At 48.3% G+C, this 22,420-nt stretch overlaps 1 protein-coding gene across 4 annotated transcripts in view; it reads right to left on the bottom strand.

Annotated features, from left to right (window-relative positions):
• The window catches only part of EOGT (EGF domain specific O-linked N-acetylglucosamine transferase), a 265,331-nt gene that overhangs the window by 170,287 nt on the left and 72,624 nt on the right, over window positions 1–22,420 (bottom strand). For all 4 annotated transcript variants that reach the window (XM_085624778.1, XM_085624779.1, XM_085624777.1 and 1 more), the window contains one exon: window positions 3,924–4,148. In XM_085624778.1, coding sequence (XP_085480904.1) covers window positions 3,924–4,133 — 210 coding nt within the window. In that variant the 5' untranslated portion in view covers window positions 4,134–4,148. The remainder of the gene's footprint in view (window positions 1–3,923; window positions 4,149–22,420) is intronic.

Raw genomic sequence — 22,420 nt, forward strand, 5'->3', positions numbered from 1 at the left:
TTTCACGGGACAAGTTGATTACAACTGGATGGCTGTGTCTTTTGTATGGTTTTTATTTCAGGCACAGCAAGTGTTGTAAATCACTGTGCAGCCTCACAGCAGCCCGATTTTATGTACTGCATTAGGGCAGTTTTTATTTGGAACAAAGTATTAATAGGGTGAAACGCTATGAGAGAAGTGGCACCATTTCTGAATATTATATGCCTCCACCTGAAACGAACAGATGCAATTTTTATTTTCTGTGTCATTACACTGTAGAACAATAATCTGTTCACAATTATTCAGCAAAGTATATCTATGTGACATTATGCTGAGATTTATTGTACTTTAGCGGATATTTGAATTTTTGGCACCAAGTGAAACGGAGCTGGGATTTGCCAGTGACATATTGCATCTAGTCTTTCTACCATGTTTACACATGTTTGAAGGAGTGGGAGGGCGCTATATATATCCTTGAATTGGTGGTGTCACTTAGATTGATAAAGCCTGCTGCGCAGGCGAAACGCGTCTCTCTTTCTTGTGGGGTCGAGGGCGACTTGAAACACCATTAAATCAGCCCCATACTCACAGACCAGTGTGCGTGCCTCTTCTTTGGGGAAGTAGGATTGGCAATGTGATATATATATATATATGTATATATATATATATATATATATATATATATATATATATATATATATATATATATATATATAGAGAGAGAGAGAGAGAGAGAGAGAGAGAGAGAGAGGGAGAGAGAGAGAAAAGAGAGAGAGAGAGAGAGAAAGGGAGAGAGGAAGAGAATGTAATAAATATATATGTATGTATGTATACAGTGTTTCTAAAGTGTCACAGAGTCCAATAATGCCAGTGAGAGGTTCTAGTGACAAAACAAACAACAAGGCTAAGGGACAACTGGTCTTATTACACATTACTCAATATGTGTTTCTCAAAACAAGTTGATTTTGACACTAGAAACAGTTAAATGATGGACGATACTTGCAAGAAAATGCCTCTTTTTACATGATCACCCCCATTTTTTTGGACTGATGCTGCTGGTTTTTTAACTCTGTTAAGCTGTCCTTAGTGCATTTACTCTGTTAATAGGTCCAAATTATCTACACTCCTGATTGGCATATTTAGCTTACCTATAAGTCCCTAGTATATGGTACAATGGGTACACATTGCCTGCAAGTCAAATGTCACTAGCCGTTGGTCATTTTGTTGGGTCTCGGAGACTTGCTCTTGGAGATTAGGATTAAAAGTACTGTGACTTTTCCTAAAGTAGAATTTGCTGATGGTAAATGTAGTTGAATATCAACATCAACTGAATGTTGAACTCTCTGCTCACTGCAAATGGCTTCTGTTAGAGTAAGTCCTGATCCCCAAGTACTGTTCCGGAAGCCTTGGTACCCTTGGCTGGCATCAGAGTGTACAACTCATGCCTATCCTTTAAAGTTGGGACTTGGAAACTTGCGTCACACTTTTTGCCAGAAGACCCATCAAGGGGCCGGGACCAACTTACAAGCTAATCCGCCGAGGGTGCATTGCTGGTGGGCCTGACTTCACTGTAGCACCCGTGACATTCTACGCTCGACGTGGGAATCAGTTGAATCTGAGGCTGCTTCAACTCACAGCTCCTTCAGCGCTGCCGCCAAGGAATCGTAAAACACCATAGACAACCAGGATTGGAAAAACAACCTTTTTCTGCCTAAACCGACGGTTTTGCCAAGGCTCATTTAACTCCAGACTCAGTCGACGCTAATGTTCTTCCCTCGATGCTAGTCCACTACATGCTTCCAGTGAAGGTTGTCAACATCAGGAGGTAACTTTTCCATCAGGTTGAACCTGTTCTTGTGTCCAACCCGTGATACACTGAGCGCGGCCTTAAACCTTATCCACGTCCCAGTCTGTCGTGGTTGGCACTTAGTGCTTGTTGGTGCTATTTTCTTTTAAACTCTAAAAATTCATATCCCCAGTTCCCCTCATTGTATTTTTCTGGTTTTGGGGTCATTTTGTTCATTAAAATAATCTCTATTTTTATACATTGGAGATTTTTTTAAATTGTGTTCTGTTTTTTTGACTTTTTAGCAGTTTTGTTACTTCAAAATGCTTTACACATTTTCTTAGATTAAGACTGTCTGCTCTGTGCCATAGCTACAAGGGGTTCAGCTAAGGTTTAAATTGTGAAACCTTTGTGGGACCTAGCAAGAATGGTCATTATTACTTGTAGCAGACTACTATTGACCCCAACTAATAATCAATTTTCTCACAATACTGTTTTGCTGATTACGGTAAAACTAAAAACATCTTTAGAGTTAATGTGTCACTTTAAGAAGAATTGATTTCCTGTGCTAAGAAGCACATTCCCTATGTTAAATGGAGAGGTTTTTGATGATGCAGTATGTTAGGCATTGCTAACAATAGGCCCTGATGTAAATTAGAATGTTCAGGTTGTACTTGCATTTATGGAACAGGAAGGTGATTCTACAAAACCACTGAATATTATTAGAGGTTTATTAGTTGTAGGGGAGTAAATCAGACTGAGACGAGGTCTCCCACTGGATGAAATCTATAATTCATGGGCATCATGTGGTATTGGTGAATTATGAAAAGTACTTCAAGCACATTTATTCACCTGTTCTGTTTATAGAGCACAGTCCTAGCCACAATGACAGTTGAGTGCTTTGCAAAGAGTACATCTTGGTTACAATAGTTTTAAGGAAAGAAATGATAGTAAATTGTGATACACTAGTATTGAATGAGCAGATGGTGATAACAGAAAGTTGAAAATAAGTGGAAGGTATACTAATGTAGGGGATGAAGCATGACGAGATCAATTTAAGTGTTTTGTTAAAGAGGGGATTTAGACTTATGTTTTCAGGAATCTGTTTCCGAAGCCTGGGGGTATACAGGAGAAGGCCAGGTTTATGGTCAGCTCTTCTCTGCTTTTGAGATCAAGAACATGATGTGATTTGCTTCTCACTAGTCTTTCTCTTCGAGTGGTGTGTAGTTTGTCTTTGAAGTAAGGCAGTAGGCCAGAGTGCAGAGCCTTTTGAGAAATACAGGCTCACTTGAAGTTGTTTCTTGCTTCAAACTGTAATCATTAGAGTTATTTTTGAATTGGGCAATGTGACTTTTTGGCACTGGAAACCAGTTGCATACCAGCATACAGGACTCCTTTGAGAGACAGTTTGTGAATTTGGAGAGCCCAGCAAGTAGGGGATTGGCCCCATCTGGGTGAGAAAGCACAATGGCTTCAACTGCTGATTTAAAGTCTGTGGGAGGAATAGTGTTTTCAATTTTCTCTTGAAGGTGGAACTGGTATGCCAGTGTTTTCACTAGTTTATCAACTTTCTCAATCAGGTTGAGATTCAGATAAATGATGAAGCTGACAGGTTTAGCAAAAGGAGTTGACGGCAAGATGCCAGCAGTGAGAGGACGTCAAGCCATTTTTTAAATAGTCCAGAATGGTAAATTGGTGAAGTAAAGAAGTAAGAATTCTATTTTGCTGTGGTTCAGGTTTAGAGAGAAGGCAGACATCCAGTCAAACATCTTCTTTAGAAAGTTTTTAAGGATGTTAAATTAGGTTGGTTGGCAATTGAGATAAAGCATAAAAGACATGAATCATCTCTCTGCTCTACAATTTACATGTGAAGTATCTGTATAGCTGTTGTGAATTATCAAATAAATAATATTCACAAGAAATGATTCCCTTGGACACTTTATTAGGTAAACATGTGGCAATGGCACCCGCTGCTATGTCTGCAGTGCAGAGTACACAGTAATAGAGAACACAGACATCATACTATGCTGAGTGACAAAGATATACACATTCTGAATGCAACTTGCAATGGAGTACGGAGTACTTCAATTTTGCTAACCAATTTATAAAAGTGGAAAAAAGGGAAATAGGTGATATGAAGTTATGAACCCATACCTACTTTAAATGGACATTGAAGGTCTTGCTTGCATATGGTGGCAATATGCCTATTATTATGCAAGAAGTAGGGAATGTGCTCCTCTGGCAGATTAACAACTGTGTAGTCATAGCTTCGTACTTGAGCGAATTCTTCAGTCTCAGGAGCCCGTCCACTCCGGGCACTAGCTAGTGTTTCCTGAATCAAAACTCCAAACGCCAACAGCATCAGCATGACAATCCACAAATCCTAAGGAGAGAAATTGTGCAAGATACTAAAATACAAATAACAGATTCTCGATATATTAATATTTAATTGCATTGTAAATATTTCTTTGATAGAACTGCATTGCTTAAGTTGTGCCATTTTTATGAGTTGTCTTCATAAGGATAAGTCACGAGAGGCAAAGCGAAAAACAAGTTACATACCTCTAAACTGGCATTTGATGCATGGTCCATTGTTTAGGTCCCTGCACCTTGAATACAAATCTCCACAGGAAAAATGTAAGGAAAAACATGTCTGATGTCCACATTTTACTAGAAAAAGTGACGGCAGAACCATTATAGTCACAGGCAGCTAGTGTGCATCACTAATGCATCCAGGGCACCACCATCCTGCCAGGCACATTGCTTTTCTCAGTAGTTCCGATTACTTTGTTCAGTGCTGAATAAAAGGAAAGAATGTATGTCCTGGTAGGACCCTGCATACAGCACATGATCCAGCAATCCAATCTCTCATGGCATTAGCATTGGGCCCTAAAGCCTAAAACACTGGAAAGATCCTAAAATGAAGACATACAGCATAGTTGCTCAGCAAAACTAGACCCCTGCTCTTGCATACATACCATCACAGCAGTAATAATGACCACATCTCATGCCCAGTTATCTCTCCCCTTGTCTCTCGAGTTCATTTAACTGTTGCTAGGGATTCTGCTCACTTGACCGCTCATTGACTGTCCGTTTGGTTTTTCATTAAAGTGGCTTCTATTTTAAGAGACGTTCTCATTCCGGAAGGTGTACTTTTCTTGGTTACGAAAGAGCATGTGCAGAAGCTCATTCCCTTCTATTAACAAGAATGAGGTGTTGAAGCGCAGCATGTGCACCCGGGCTCACCAAAGGCTCACCAAGGGCAAACCATCCAGAGCCCCTCCATTCCTGACCAGTGCCTAGTGCCAGGAATGCTGCCTGTTTGATATCAGCTGTATCACACAGGCAGTATCCCTCCCACAAGAACCCTTAAATTTTAATTTGATACTTCAGGCCAGATTCTGCACTCAACTATAGAACAGATATTGATTGGCAGCAACATTCTCTCAAACTGTTAGGAAAACAGCATGCCTATTGAGAACAACTCTTGCACCCCTTACCAATTCAACTGCACCTAGAAAGGGAGAGTATTTAGCATTCACTGTTTAACTCCAGATCTTTACCCAAATATAAAATGGATATAAATATGATCTTATTCGGAACTATGACCTGGATGCTCTAGTTTAAACAGGCACCTGACTACATGAGGGGTCAGCCCTGGATTTGGCACAAGCAGCCCCTGATGGATATACAATCTTGCACATGCACAGACTCCAGAAAAGGGGAGAAGGGCTGGCATTGATTTTCAGAGCTTCATTCATTTTCACAGCTAAATCTAGCCAAACCTTTTGGATAGACTTCGCCACAGGTGAGCTGCAGATTTAGTCTTTATTTTACTTTTATGTGCTATGCAGAGGACACCCAGAAGGCCTTTAAGCTTGAGGATCCTAGGGACCTTAAAGAAGGATTCACTCATGTTTGATAGTGGCTTCCTGGATGTCGGAGAATACATTGAAATTTAACTCAGGAAGCTGAAGTTCTGATATTGGGTGAATCAGCAGTGTCATGATTTTCAGTACATCACGTGACCAGGGCTGCTGGTCCCTCCAACTAGCCCAGCTGCAGAAGCTGAAATTCTCAGGGTTATCATCATCAGTGCTCCATCTTTCAGAGCATAGATCACGTAATTACCTCTTTATGATTCTACTTCTTAAAGCTTTTGGCCAAAATCTGTCCACTCATATGTTGCTAGCTAGAAAGCACTGGTTCAAGCCATTGTTCTTTCTAGGCTGGATTATTACAAAGCTTTATTTCAGTATTTAGACTTTGTGCTCAATTTTTTTGGTCAACTGACATTTCGCTGCCTCCACTACAGCTCCTAATTAAACAGCGCTACAGTCGGAGGTGGCAAAAAGCCTGAGGCCAGGGTGGGAGAAGAGAGGAGCGGAGCGACGGAGTGCACCCCCCTAAAAAAAAAAAAACACACAATAATTGTGTAGAAAACACCAGTGTCAAGAGAGTGTCAGTGTATGCCCCACAGTAAAATTTCCACAAAATCCTTTATTTCGCTGGCTTCCCAAGTGCACTCTAGCCGAATTACAGCGGTTACTAAATCTTGCAGCATGACCCATACTAGCTCAACCCAGGAGGGTCCATATGTCTGCTGTTTTCAGTAATCTTCATTGGCTGCCTATTGTGAAAGTGCTCTTTAAAACCTGATGCATCACTCACCTACTCCATCAAGGACCCTTCTATCTACATGGTACATAATGTCCTTTCGGCCTTCATGCACCCTTCGTTCCTCTGCTGTGTACCTGGTCTCGGTCCCCATTTAAAAAAGAGTAGGCCAGGAGTCCACTCCTTCAGTGTATTGGCCACAAAGCAATAGGCTACTCTGCCTCTCGGTTTGAGAATGGAGACACACCATCTTACTTTTAGAAAGGGTTTGAAGACCTGGCTTTCTCCCAAATGAATACCTATGCCCTTCTTTATACTCACCGGAATTAGGCTTACTTAGTGCCAGGACACGTTAGTTTAGTGGTGCACCCTATAAATGTCCAAATATACTCATAAAATTCAGGCTGACTTTTTTTCTACTTTTCACCTTCTCACCAACTGAAAGCTTGAAGGGCAGTCGGAACAGTCACAAATAACGGGATTTGTGTTGCATGATTACATAAATATTTTTCGAGATAGAAATAAAATATTTCTGCTTCATACTTGCAGAGATGATATTTTCAGAGGCTACCCACTCTAAAATTACCTGAATAGGGTTTCCTGGAAGATTCATGCTTTGGTACGTTAATGCCAGTAACTCAGTGGATGTGTTTATATCCAAATGAAGTGGAAAAAATAACTTGGCGTAATCGTGATGCTAAGGGGATCCCAGTTATATAACCGTTTTGAATTTAAAAGAATTAAACTTCACAAACCTCAAACAGTGTGCAGTGATCTATTAATGTATTGGTGCTTATTTAGGTCCTATGGGAACTTGATATATGTGGTGATAATCAGAGGATAAGGTTTTGAGTAAGAAGTGATCATACTGCAGAAACTAGGATCGGAGGGGCATGCAGAAAAGCAAGGAAGACTTTGGGGAAGTTCTCCAGGCTGAGGGGTACTGAAGGCTATTCGTAAACTTGTAACCAAGAAACACTATATCAGGGATGTGGAATTCCTATAGCCCGACGCCCAGGACATATTGTTTGGGGCCAAGGGCAACAAGTGTCCATGTGTATTTTGTCCTTTGGACAAGTAGGCCCACCCCCCTTCAGCACAAACCCTTTGGCTGCCAGTTTGCAGTACCACATTACGGATCAGGAAAGGGCACTGTCTGCAGTTAAGGTAATATTTTTGTCCATATGTTAATGCTGTTCAAACTTGTATTTATAGTTCATTAATTGAAAGCCTTTATTGTTTGGGTGAGCGCTTTAAGTAAATGTTGTAAGCTCCGACTGCACTACTGAGGGGGAGGGGGGGAGGGAGAAGGAGTATGAATTGTCAATGCCAGACTAAAATAGGTGCCCAGTTATTAAAGAGATTCTCAAAAGTGCACCCATGGTATAAGTCCTTGCATTTAGTGGAGCTATACAGCTTTCATGAATTCCCAAGAATTTACATAAGTAGGACAAGAAATGGTACTCTTTGAAAATATTTGTGAACTGGATTTTAGCATGAGCAGATATGCGTGTGTAGATTTGCTCATGCGAAAATCTGAGTGTTCGCAAGTTCACTTTCGTTTCAGCCACTTTTTTCCCAACTCTGGAAGAAGGGTTACGTCTGCCATTGTCAGGAGTAAATTTACAACATTCCTCAGTAGAGGAAAAAGGTTAGAGAAGAGTTGTTATAAACCCTTAAAACATGCAAGTTAGAAGGTTTGCACAGACTCAAAAGGGCATTCTAACCCTGAAACTATTGCTTACCACTACCTTCAGCCCCAGTATGTAGAGCTGCGGAAACGTGGCAACATAAGGGGATGGCAAGAATTCAAACACTGCTTTGGTATGAGCCCTAGTATAATCCGAGAGGCTATATCAGAGCTCTTATGTAATGATGTTGCTGCCATAATTTTTTGCTGCACTACATGGCACCAAAGGGACAAGTGGATTTTGTTACAGGACAAGTAGATTTATGAAGCAACCTGCCCCATGGACAAGTAGATATTTTATTAAATTCCACACCCCTGCTATATCATGTGATCTCAGAAAAACCCACTGTTTCGGGGATTCTGCTCATGCACAGAACTATGCGCAGGAAACCAGGACCTCAGTAAATTGTGGTGTACCAAAAAACTCACCTCAGTACCTAGAACCCCTATGCGACTAGCATCAGTGTCTCATTCGTTCTCCGTATCATATCGAAGCTACCAATGATTAGACAACCCAGAAGAAGCGACTTAGAATACTCTCAGGAATGGTGGGAATCAAGAACACCTTTTAGCTGTTATTCTCATATCAAACGTGAGTAATCAGAGACACAGAAAAGTTTAAAACGTTTATTTTTAACTACGTGCTCTAAGATGCAGTACTTTGGCTAACATAAGCAAACAAATGATCAGAAATAAAACCATCAGCATTGTTACAATTCCATTAAAAACAAAGGGAGAAATCATTTTATAATGATAGTGAAAACAGGTCCTATAATACCTTGTGTACCACCCTCCCTTGGCTAGTAAGCTAGTTTTATAATAATAATAGAAGGTCTCTAGGTTTGAATGGGGAACCCCATACCTCAAAGATCAGCTTAGGGGGGCGTGGCCGAGCCGTTCATGGAGTGAGCCACGGACTATCGGGGCTCCGGGCTGCCGCCGGGAAAGAAGCTTCAAAAAGCGGTTTGGTGCCTGGAGACACGTCTCTTTCGAGGGCGAGACGGCGGCGGAGGGGAGCGGGCTGCCTGCAGACGCTTTGGCGAGCCCGGAGACGAACAGCTAGTGGCGCCGGAGACCAGATCGGGGAGAGACCCCTGGGCGAAGCGGAGGCGGCCGCCATCTTAAGCGGTCTGACCCGAGGCACTGAGGAGGACCTCCACGGGTGGCCTGGGTGACTGGGGTTACCGCCGGAGCTGCTCCGCTGTCCTAGGCGGGCCCGTGGTCGCCTGAGAGCTGCAGTCGAAGGTTCCTGGAGCCGGCTAGCGGTGGAGAAGCTGGCGGGGCTGGCCCGGAGGGAGAGGCCGAGTCCGCCATCTTGTGCCCCTGGCGCCGCGGAGCAGACGAGGAGGAGGCCTTCGCGGCTGGGGGCCAGAGACGCCAGCGACTTAACTCGAGGGGCCAGCACTGGGGTGAGGAGGTCGGCGGGCCCGGTGTCTGCCCACGAGAGGCTGCCACGCAAGAGGAAGGCTGGCGGTGGCAGGAGATACCTCCTCTGAGGTGGGCCTTCTTTTGCGGGGTCCCTGAAGAGCGCTGCCCGCGCTAGCGACGGTGGGCCAGGGGTGACACCCGGAGTGGCTGCGCAAAGACCTGCCTGGAAGCGCGTGACTGGGGGCGACTTAGCTGATGGTTGCCTGGCCTGCAGCGCAGACGAGCCCGCCATTTTGTGCCCCTGGGATCACGGAGTGGGAGAGGAGACGGCCTCTACAACCGGGGACCGGAGTCAGCAGTGACCCAGCTCGAGGGGCCGGCGCTAAGGTGAGGAGATCGACGGGCGGTATCGGCCCGGAGTCTGCCCACGGGAAGACGGCGTGCGGTGGTGGGGGACGCCCTGGCTGAGGTGGGCCCGGCCTTGAGAGGTCCCTTGAGAGCGCTCCCTACGCTTGAGACGGTGGGCTTGTGGCGACGCCCGGAGTGGCTGTGCAGGGACCTGCCTGGAAGTGCGGGGCTGGGGGCGATTTAACTGGCCAAAGTAGTGTTCGCCCCGGATTGTTGCCTGGCTTGTGTTGTTATACTGCGGGGGCGCACCGGGTTCCTCTGGAGGTGCTGAGCGGGGGAGGAGGCGACGCACCTCTCCACCCGGCGACCCTGTGACATTCGCTGCCTGGGTGAGAGAGGGGGGTCCTGAGACGGAGCGTCGTGGACGTGGGGACTGGCGGCGCCCTTGCCCTGAGGGCGGCCCGTGGCTGCGGGTGTCCTGGTGCTCTGCTCCCCTGCTGCGCCCAGAATGCCTGCCCCGTGACGCCGCGACCAGGGCACAAGACCCGGAACAGGGGGAAGCGGCCTCAACTTGGACTCTGCACGGCCTGACCAGCGAGCTCCTGGATGCTGGGAGTCCTACCGGGTGGGGGCCGCGAGTGGACTAGTCAACTTGCTTTGGGGGCCATCTTGAGGGCGAGACGCGGGACTGCACAATGACGCGCACCAAACAGGGGAAGGAGCCGCCGGCGACCGCTAAAGACGCCACGGTAAAGGACCTTTGGAACAAGCCTGGAGTGGCGGCGGCGGGCTCGCAGCAGGTGGGGGCCGGGACAGCGGCGGAACCGGTGACGCAGTCCTTTATGGCGCTCTTCATGCAAGACCTTAAATCTGAAATCGGTTCGCTGCGCACAGAGGTCCAGGCCTGCGTCAAGGAGCTTCGGAGGGATGTGGGGGAACTCGGGGACAGAGTCGACGACATGGAAAAGACCCTGGATGCCCGCACGGAGGATCAGGAACGCCTCTGGCAGCGGATAGCGACCCTGGAGGAACAGAATGTCGAACTACAGATACGGCAGGAAGATTTGGAAAATAGGGGGCGCCGCAACAACATCCGCATTCGAGGCGTCCCGATTGGAGCGGAGGGGGAGGATATTATGACATTCGTGGCGGATCTCCTTCATGAGCTCCGGGGGGATGACGATGCCTCGCCGCCAGCCTTAGAGCGGGCCCATAGGGTCTCTGGACCACCTGGGAGACCCGGGCTAGTCCCCGACATTCTGACGCGGGTCCACTTTTTCGTCGAAAAGGAGGCCATTATCAAGGCAACCCGGGAGAAGGCCGATATCAAGTACAAGGGCGCCTCGATCCAACTGTTCCAGGACCTGGCCCCCACGACCCTTCGGCGCCGGAGAGCTTTCCGGCCGATCACAGATAAGCTGCGAGACCTCAACATTCGTTATCAATGGGGCCATCCCTTCGCCCTCATCTTCCAGTGGGAATCCCGACGCCGGGTACTGCGCTCCTACAGGGAGGCGGCGCAGCTGCTTCAAATCCCGGACTCCCCGCCGGCCAGCCCGATGCCAGGTGCTGCGAGGCCACGTGTTCCGCTCCGGCCTAACTGGTCCAGGGTGAGCCGTGCGGGGCGGTCTCCCTCTCCTGTGGCTAGCCGATCATCAAGGGACAAACAGGACATCATACGCCACATTCGGTCCCTGGAAGCGGGCTCATCGCCGGGGGGGGTCGCAGGAGCCTGCCCCCCAGTGAACCTCCCTGTTTGTAAAGCAGTTCTGGATACAGGCCGCCGGGAAGGGGGGGGCTCGCTTGCTCCCCCATCAGAAATGCGAGGTGGCCTCCCTTCAGGGCTGCGGCCGCCTCGTTTGGAACGGGTAGGGGTGCCTGCTTCCCTCGGTCGTCACTGCGGCCCCCAGAGTGGGGCGGCGGCCCGGGGCCCCTCTTGGTGTACTTGGTGGATGGTGGCAGTGCCGACGGACCCCCACTCCTATTCTTGGGAGAGTGACATCTCCGGGATAGCCTGTGCCACAGTGCCTGGCCACTCCCTAGACTGGAATAGGCCTTGTTGGCCATGTTGGCCGCTTTGTGGTTTTGGTTCTTCTGTTCGATCCTACTCTTTCTCCTTTCTCCCTCTATACTTCCTAACCCTCTGGCGGGGGGGCCTTGTGGATGGGTTGGGGGCTGCGGGGGGGACAACTGCACTAGTTGACCAGTGTCTATGACTACAGTACCTTCCTGGAAGGTTGTCTCTCTGAACGTGAAGGGGCTCAACTCACCCAGCAAACGACATCAGATCTGGAGATATTTGCTTCAACAGAGCGCCGACATAGTATTCCTGCAGGAGACGCACCTTCTAAAGGCCGATGTAGGTCGAATGGCTCACCCGCGCTTTCCCCATAGGTTTTGGGCGTCTGCAGCCACTAAGACGGCAGGGGTCGCAATCTTTTGTCGGGCGGGACTCTTGCATGGGGACACACAGGTGCGTAGAGACACTGCGGGTCGGGTCCTGAGGGTTGAGCTAACGCGGGGACACTGTAGGCTCACGCTTTGTAATCTTTACGCTCCCAACCAGGGTCAGGACTCCTTCCTGCGCGGGGTCATCCGGGAGTATCCCGACCCGGTGAGCTCGGACCTCATAGTGGGGGGTGACTTCAACCTGGTATGGGACGCGGAGCTGGATCGTTGTGGGGGAGGCTTTCATGGGGTGGGGGCCCTGTCGGCCACAGTGAAAAAATCCCTTACTGCTTTGAACTTGGTAGATGTTTGGCGTTATCACTCCCCGGGGCTGAAAGACTACACCTATTACTCACACGCGCACCGCTCTCACTCTCGCATCGATATGCTCTTTGTCTCCCACTCTATGCTTACGGACACTATGTCGGCATCGCACTCGAGTATTTCGGTCTCCGACCATGCCCACGTGGAGGTGTTGCTCCATGAGCGTCTCACTCGCGCACTAGGCTCACGCCGCTGGAGGTTCCCGGATCACGCCCTGTGGGACCCGGTGGACAGGGAGGAAATAAAGACGGCCATACTGGAATACTTCGAGCACAATGAGTTGCCGGAGACCCCCCTTCCCCTCTTATGGGATGCCTTCAAAGCCACGATACAGGGCACCCTCACGGCTATAGCTGCCGCTCGGACGCGGGAAGCCCAACTGTACGAAACCAGACTTGCCCGCGAAATCAAGACGCTGGAAAAGATGGACCAGGCCCGCCCGTTGGCGGCCCATAAGCGGCGTCTGGCGGTCCTTAGGGGGCAGCTACGGGCACATAGGACGAACAAGGCGGAACGGGCGCTTCTTGCGCTCCGACAGCGCTTCTACATCGGAGGAGACAAGGTGGGCGCAGTTCTAGCGCGGCGGTTACGAACGAGGGCGGCCAAGGCTCACATCGCGAAGCTACAGGGGGAGGGGGGTACCTGGGCGACCACTGAAACTGCGAAGCTCCAGGCGTTCCATGACTACTATTCCTCCCTGTACGTGAGTGACCCGCCGGACCCCGCATTGATCGCGGAGACCCTGGGGGAATGTGAGTGGGAGCCGCTGAGTAAGCACCACTCCGAGCTCTTAGAGGAGCCCATTACACTGGAAGAAATAGCGGGCGCCCTGGGAGACCTCCCGTTAGGCAAGACACCTGGGCCAGATGGGCTCCCGGTGGCGTTCTTCCGTACCTTCCTACCGCAGCTACAACCTTACCTCCTACGGCTCTTTAATTCATTCACGGACTCGGGAGGGCCATCCCCAGACATGGCGATGGCTGAGATCGCCCTCATACCGAAGCCAGGGAAGGACCACACCCTCTGCTCGTCCTATCGACCCATAGCCCTATTGAATACAGATCTTAAACTGTATACCAAAATTCTCGCCAAACGACTCAGTGCACACCTCCCTCGCCTGGTGGACCCGGACCAGGTGCGGACAATGTACGTCGCATCACCCACATTGTGGGCAAGGCCAGGCATTGGGGAATCCCGGCTTGCCTGTTGTTCCTTGACGCTGAAAAGGCGTTTGACCGGGTGGACTGGGAGTTCCTTCGAGCGGTCTTACGGAAAATAGGCCTTGGGCCTAAAATGGAGGCGTGCATCATGGCTCCATACGCTGCCCCTGCGGCCAGGGTGCGAGTGAATGGCCAGCTTACACAGCCATTCCCCATCTGTGGGGGCACTCGGCAGGGTTGCCCCTTGTCGCCCCTGCTCTTCGCCCTAGTAGTGGAGCCACTAGCTATTCTCATTCGCCAGTCGCCGGATGTCAAGGGCATTTCCCTTAGGGGCTGTGATCACAAGATTGCGCTCTTTGCCGACGATCTCCTTCTTACGCTATCTGCGCCCTCAACTTCGCTCCCGGCTGCGCAATCGTTGCTCCACGCCTATGAGCGTGCCTCCGGGCTAAAAATTAATCACACGAAGTCCTGGGTGCTTAATCTCACGATTCCGGAAGCGGAGGTTGCAGCGCTGCAGACCTGCGCCCCATATCAATGGGCGAGCAGCTCAGTGAGATACCTTGGCCTTAACCTGACACCGGACCTAGCTACCTGGACACAGGCCAATTGGCCGGAGTGCAGGCGCTCGGTCCTAGAGGACTTGCGCACCTGGAAGGCACTGCCGCTCTCCTGGCTTGGTCGCCTCAATGCAATTAAGATGTCCGTGCTACCAAAGATCCTCTACTTGTTTCAGACCCTGCCGACTCCCATACCGGAACATTATATCCAGGGGCTACAACGGGACCTGATCTCCTTTATTTGGGGAGGTAAGAAACCGCGATTCTCTAACAAAATATTAAAGCTCCCTCGGGACAGAGGTGGTCTTGCCTGTCCCAATCTAATGGACTACTACTGGGCGTCGCACCTCCGCTATGTTCTGGAGTGGGGGGCGTGGGAAAGCGAAAAAATTTGGTTCCACATGGACAGGGCAGTTACCTGTCGCCCGATTTGGGATCACGCTTGGCTGCCCCGGGCGGCGCGCCACCGTAGTGCATACATGACGGTCTTGGAGATCTGGGACAGGGTGGCGGTCCGCAGGGGCCTCACCACCTTCCCCTCGCCACACACCCCCCTGGCTCGCAACCCACAGTTTCCGCCGGCCTGCCGCTCGCCATACTTCGAGAACTGGACGGAAAGCGGCTGTAGGACGATCCGAGATCTCTTTGTGGGGGGGACTTCAAATCCTTCCAGCAATGCCAACGGGAATTTGGACTGACGGACAAGGACAAGTTCCAATACATACAGCTTCGGCACTGGGTGCAGGGCTCCTCGCTGGTGCAGGCGGCCACGCGGCCTCTCACCCCGTTTGAGCACTTGGCGCGCACGTTTGGAACATATAGGGGCCTCATTTCCCGCGTCTATAAAGTGCTCCAGCATACCCAGCGTCCAGGCCTACACCCGTACCAAGTACGATGGCAGAACCTCTCGGGCTCCGAGATCACCTCCGCACAGTGGGCGCGGCTATGGAGCGACATCCCCAAAACCTTCCGTAGCATCCCCCAACAGGAATCGGCCTACAAGGTGATGACCCAGTGGTACTACACCCCTGTCCGACTCCAGAAGATGTTCCCTAAGGTGTCCCCGTTGTGCTGGCGCTGCGCCCAGGCGTTGGGGGACTTTATCCATGTTTGGTGGACGTGTCCGAGTTTGACTACCTATTGGAAGGAAGTCCTCAGCCACATCAATCGGGTACTAGGCTACCCCCTGCCGGAGGACCCGCTCACGATTATCTTGGGCCTCCGACCGACGTTGCGGCGGGCTATGACAGGTCGGGACTGGCACCTGAGCCTCCACATGTTAGGCGCAGCAAAACAAACAGTGGCGGTATACTGGAAGAAGGCGGAGACGCCCTCCATCAACGTGTGGTTTGCCCGCCTCTGGCAGGTCTTGGTGATGGAGCTGCTCACAGCCCGTCTCCAGTTCAGGGAAACTAGGTTCAAGACCCTCTGGAATCCCTTGGTAGAATATCTGGCCAGGATAGAGCACGCACGATTGCAACCGCCGAGACTGCGGGCCCTAAAGCTGTTCGACGACGAGATTAGTCCGATGTGCCCCGGGATTCTCGTGCGGTCCGTGGAGCTGATGCCCTCATCGTCGGAGGGCTCCTAGCTCCAGGCGAGGGCGCCAGGGTTTGACCTCCTCACTACACAGGCATACGTCACCCCAAGGGTACCAGGGACGTCAGGGGACTGCCGGCCCAGCTTAAGCGAGACTAGTTGAATCCGCCAAACTCCCCCACTCTGGCATTTGGCGTCCTGCTTCCCCTCCCCCCGCCACTTTCCCCCGTTTTTTGTTTGCTTGGTTTGTCCTGTCTTCAGGACCTACAGAGGTTAAGCGATGTGATAGTGCCTTGGTGACAGAGTACGGTGGCGCTACGCCACCCCGTCCAGTCCCTCCAAGGACTGCGAGCTAGCCTGGGAACATTGTACTGCACTAAATGAGCTGTCTGGGGCATGACACATGAACTTAGCATAGACCTGGCATAGAGAGTAACAAATACTTGTCCTGGGCAGGGTAAAGACACTCACTGGACTTGGAACTGAGCCCTGTTGGCCTCCTCCCGCGGGACCCACGTTAGAGACTAGACTGCACCACCAGCTGCACCTGCTCTGTCTGACCCTCCGGCTGGTGTGAACATAGCTGTAGGCTGGTTTTGGGGTAACGGACACGCTGGGTGGGATGCGCTGGGTTGGGGTACCGCAGATGGGATAAGGCTGCAGGGCTTTTCCAAGAGAGTGACTGCTGGGGCATAGAGGGGCATAAGATCCAGGGGAAGAAGGGCAGACCCCGGGCATGGAGGCCACAGCAGGGACCTGGTGGGAAGGTACAGGAGATATGCTATGCTTCCTTGCTTTTGTACGATGGAATTGGACTTTCTCCGCTGCCGGCCAAGATGGTTGTAGGCACACAGCTGTGTACTTTGGCTAACCTCATCTTTCAATAAATACAAAGTTGGTAACAAAAAAAAAAAACAAAAAAAAAGATCAGCTTAGGTGAATCACATCACAGGATCAGCACTGCTCTCTGTGTCTGGAAAGGTTTTCTCCAAGTGTGTCAGCATCATGCATGCAATGCAATATTAAAGGCACCTGAGTTTAGGATATTTGCAGCTGTGTGCTTGTTGTGTCTAGAGCGTGGGCCGATCAACCTGAATTCAACAGCATACATTGTTATTTGACCTTGACGGTTTCTGCACACAGTGTTCAGACTAAGGTTGCGGTGCACGTCCAGGGATGTAAAAAACAGACCGTTCTCATGTAAAGAAAAAGCAAGCAAGCAGTTTTACTTATAATAACAGCTACCTGTAGTGTTGTGTGCAAAAGCAGCAAAGTGGCAAGATGGTGTTTAACTTCCAAAACGCTTATGCTAACATAGCAATGTGTGCAGGCAAAAGCCTGTCTTCACTACACCCTCCCTTGTTCGGACCACAAACAGAATAGGGAAGAAATGTAGGAACGCAGAGTTCAAGTTCGAGTGAGACAGAACCAACCCGTATAAGTGGTAGTGAAATTTCGAAAAGTTTGTTGGGGAAAAGTAAAAAACAAAAAAATCAATCCGGGGCGAACAGCCCATTTTGGAGTAAAAAAACAAAAACAAAAAAAATCGAGATAGTATGTGCGGAAGATGGACAACTGCCAAGCTAATCCATCAATGTGTAGGCACAGTATGTTGCAACAGCCTCCAAGAGGAAGTCATTGTAATGTTCAGTAAATGATTTAGCCATCCAATCTAATAAAGTAAATGAACATACATGCTCTTCGATTACAGGAGCCTCTAGCACCATCAGAGGACAACTTGCGTGTTCTTCGAGATAACTTCGCGCCAGGAAGTCATGGGCTGCTGCATTTATATCCCAATTTCTGAAGATTCCGTGCGAAACTGCACAGGCCATAATCCCGATACCAGAACAGTCCAACTCATGAGCCACTAAGGGACTCATCAGTCGATCATAATCCGGGGCAGGAGACGCCGTGTTTGACAGGCACAAATCCAGAGCCCATTCAAAAGAACAATCAATGCAATGGAAAACAGGTTGCACGCAAGTAAAGTATGAAAACCGGAAGGACAATCCATCGGCTACGCTCAAAGTGGCCAGAGGTAGTGTTCCATAGTATTCAAGCATTCGGTTGCGAAGGTGGAGCAGCCGGGGCAGACTGTCGCGTGATACAGATCGTACATCCATTGCGGAGCAAACAAATCAACAGCAGCACACCGGCAGTCAAGGCGAGGATTAACGGAAGCCCGCCGAAGATGCTGGAAAAAATAGAATGAAAAAATGCCGGTATCACACCAAATATTGTTTGGAATGAGGTCACAAGGCCGGAGCCCACAACTTTGAAAAAATGTGCCAAGCCAGTTGTTGACGAGGCATTGAATATAGTGTGAATCAGAGCACCGAAATGAAGTGGGAGATCAGTATTTAAAAGAGCATGCACCTCGGTGCGGGTGTTAGCTACGTGAAGGACAAATGTTTCACGAGAGGAAGTTAGGGCGACTTCTTTTGAGACAATAGAGTCCTTATTCTGCTCATCTTGTTGAACTCTGCCTTCAAGGTTGGGATGGAAGGCCAGATGGATACATCGAGTCTCCCATGCGGGGGTGGGAAAAGCACATTCTTACAACAGACAACTCGTTGGGAGACAGTTACAATGTACAGAATCCCTGTTAGCATTCTGAACACGCCTCATTATATAAAAACAAATAGCTATCGTTAGTTAATAATGTGAAGGTTGGCTTAATTGCAGGCACAGGATTTCCCTTTAAAATGCAAGCTAAATTCGGGGCGGGAATGTTGCAAGCGCCATGCAATTGGATGTTCCTACAAACTACTGAGTGATCAGGTGTGGAAGTGCAATCCTCTCCTTTTAAAGAAACCTCTTTACCCTCTCTCATACACCTGTATGTAAATGGGAGAGACCAAACTTCATGTAGGAAAGCGGTACCTAGTGGTTCATATCTGCCTAAGGCATAGTGTTTCATACATGAACTGAACTTAAACAACGGGAAAGGTAGTGTGATTAACCCATGGATAAGCCACACAGCTGAGCTCGATTCGGCCAAAGAGAATGGCAAAGGTTCCAACTTTTCAATATGCAATAGTGAATATGTTGCATCCTTCATGGACATGAACTGTTGTTTATCTGTCAAATTAAACGGCAGGAATAAAGATGATGTGTTCATGTAGTCCCAGGGAACTTTCCCAGCTTTCAATGTTTGTAGAACGCAATTGATTTTGACCATGCAGACATGTCATCCTGCACAATATCCACAACAGATGAAACAATATTATCTAATGTGTAAATTCTGGAAGAAAGAGTGTTAATGCTATTATCAATGACAGCAAGCACTTTCAAACCGGGGGTCAACCCTAACCTGTGTGGAACCTGATCTCAGCCCCAGAAAACGATGTTGACACGAGTCTGAAGTTTTTTGCCATAATAACCATTCTTGGGGATCTAAGCTGGAAATATTGAAGGATGTATTTGTAATCAGTGACTGCAATTCATCCATGGACAGATCTGTGTGATTATCCCAGGAAGGATAAGCACCCAGATCAGGAATAGTAGGGGCGTTCATCTTTTTAGAAGTAGCCAATCCAAAGTAGGTGGTCTGAAAAATAGTAGAATTCCAAAATAACATATGGTTCGGGATAAGGCACGCACGATGCAAAGCCTCAGAGCCTTGCACTTGCCAGGTTTTAGAACCCCAAACAGATTTAAGATCAATGGTATCTTTCCACAGCTCATAGCCCCCTTTAGCTAACTCATCCATAAAGGACTTTGAATACAGTAATTTTGTGTGTGTAAGTCTAACTTTGGAAGCTGACTCAGCAGACATTTTAAATTCGATACACTGAATTCGGTAAAATATGTAAAAATTTTCACTAAAGTTTTGGAACTGCCTTCAATGGGAGCTGGACAATGTTCCCATTGTGTATAATTAACGATATTTCTAAATGTATTCGCTTTATGCAGGAAATGATTGCCAAAGTGTTTGCTGAGTCTAAATACAAATCTTCAGCATAAAAAGCGGCATAATATTTCAAATCAGAAAAAAGAGCCTTGGACATCCCAATCATCAGAGCGTATGTTTTGTTTTACAACATCCCCCATAGAAACATAAAGTACATTGGTGACATTAATCACCTCTGTGGGGCCATGAATTTGAAATTTAACAGCATCCCATACAATCCCATCTAACACAGGCCAGGCAGTAATATTAACAAAAGTCTGGTCCCTCTTCATGATGTGTGATGAGGAGTGGGGTGCCAAAGTTCCATCAATTAATCTAATTGCAGATCTTTCGGTTAGATAATGTCCATTCACTAGACGAAAAAAGACAACCACAAATCCAATCGACATGAAAAAAAAAATAGATATGAGCACCAGCCAAATGTAAGTCCAAGGGGGAATTTAAAAAAAAATATTTTAAACCAAACAGCAAAAATAGAAATTTTCGATGGGGCATTCGATGTTGTAGAGTTAATGTCAAATGAAAAACGTGGCTGGTCAACTGCACTTGATTGCACACCAGGCAACGACACATCTGTGGGATAGGTATACTCAGTATCTTCATGGGGACCACCAGCCAGTGGAGTCAATAAAGGATTAGTAACTGTATGCATCTCGATAGCAATGTCAGGCATGTTCGTATTTGCCAGAGCCAAAACAGAATTTCTCAGCATTGCTGGACAAGAGACCGCTGGAGACATACTAAGAAGAATCGGCCACTCATAGTTTGACATTGTCAATGGAGATGTACCTGCTATCCTTGCGACCAGGAAGTGGAGGTAAAATGACTGTTCTTGTACCCTGCACACTAAGCACTGTAACAGGTGCACGATAAGAGGGGCCAAACTCCTTCTTGTTCTCCACCTTCTCATGGGCTAGGTCACCAACTCGAGGTAGCCAGCCAACTACTGGAATCTGAAGTGCAGCATCAGTTGTGGAGGGCAAGTGTTCCTTTGCAAAACTGTCTCGAGTCTCTTGTAGATTCTGTAACACAGCAGAATGATCATCTACGTCAAAGGGAGCGGCCGACGCCGCCATGTCTAGACCATCAAGGTCCGGGACAAACATTTTTATGCGAAAGAGCATTTCGTATGGGGTCCACCCACCCAGAGACCTTCTAGGGAGAAGTGCACTTTGAACGCTATACAAATGGGCCAACCAGTTCCTGCCAGTGCCTAAAACCCTAGCTGTCAAGGATTGCTTTAAGTCACGGTTCATTCGCTCCACAATAGAATTGCCCTCAGGCCTATATGGAGACGAAAATTTGACTTCGACCCCCAAAGATCTCGTGGCATTCTTGTACGCCTTAGAGGCGAACGCTGGACCCTGGTCCGAATGGAGGGTACCACACGCAAAAATTCCCACAAAGACAAACAAATCCCTGATGACAGTTCGAGCATCAGCACTCCTTTGTTGCCACACCCATAGAAAATGTGTGCACGAATGCACTGCAACTAAGATGTACTTATACGCAGTATCAGAGGAGAAAGGACCGCAGTAATCCAAATTAACACACCCAGGTGATTTATTAGATATGTACAACTATGTTTGAGGTGGACGCGCAGCAGTCCAAGGTTTAATCTGCTGGCAAATCTCACAAGTAAGGACATAATCACGAGTCTGTTTATACAATCCGCGCCACCAGTAAAGTTGTTGTAAGATAGTGACAGTTGCTGAGATGCCTGCATGGGCTGAAGCCATATCTTCGTGAGCGGCTGTTATCAAGGCAAGTCTGCGGTCCGCGTTGGGAATCAACCTGTCACCAACGTCGTTAATTCTCACATAGGGAACTTTATCAGGACTTAAATGATAAGAGTATTTAGAAGGGAAACTTCGAGGGTAATTATCACCCTTCTCTGTTGCAGCAATGGCTGCCAAGATGTCATCATCAATTTTACTTTTGGTTCTTGTAACTGCTGCTACTGTTGCCACTGCTGTTTTCGCTGCTTCATCAGCGAAACTGTTGCCAACAGCGTGTACCACTACGCGCTGGTGACCAAGAGTATGAATTATATTCACGAGCGGCAGACGTTGTTTAAGTTCTGCTACTCGCACCCAAAGCATTTTATGTTTGATTGTGCTACCTTTGGAATCACAATATTCATTTTGAGATCAAAAGAATAAATTGTCGTTGAAAGACTGTACACAGTAGTATGAGTCACTCACAATAAGAGTAGTCACTCGAGGATCAGCAAACTCCAGTGCAAGCACCAGAGCCCGTAGCTCTGCCAACTGGGTGGTACAAACACCCAATGTCTGCGTATGCACGACATCAGACTTGAATTCTCAATTCACAAAAGTACCAGCCACTATTGCGCAGGCTGCTGAATAAGCATGCTTAGATCACGTCGCCGGTTGCGCCGAACCGTCAGTGTAAATGATACAATGGTAATCCTCAAGCGGGCGCAAGGACAGAGAAGCTGGATGAACAAATTCATACTGCAAATACTCCTGAGTCTGCAATGAGGTATCAAAGATGAATGTGACATCCGGAGACGTCAAAGAAGTGGCCCATTGTATCCAACGTGGATGCAAAGTTTTAGAATTCGGTACACTTGCCTTCGTCACTGCCTCAAGGGCAGGATAAGGTGTGACAACCAACATGCGTTTTCCCTGAGATAGCGCTCTCTCTTTTAGAATTTTAGAA

The sequence above is a fragment of the Triturus cristatus genome, chromosome 9, assembly GCF_964204655.1.
Source record: "Triturus cristatus chromosome 9, aTriCri1.1, whole genome shotgun sequence".
NCBI lineage: Eukaryota > Metazoa > Chordata > Amphibia > Caudata > Salamandridae > Triturus > Triturus cristatus.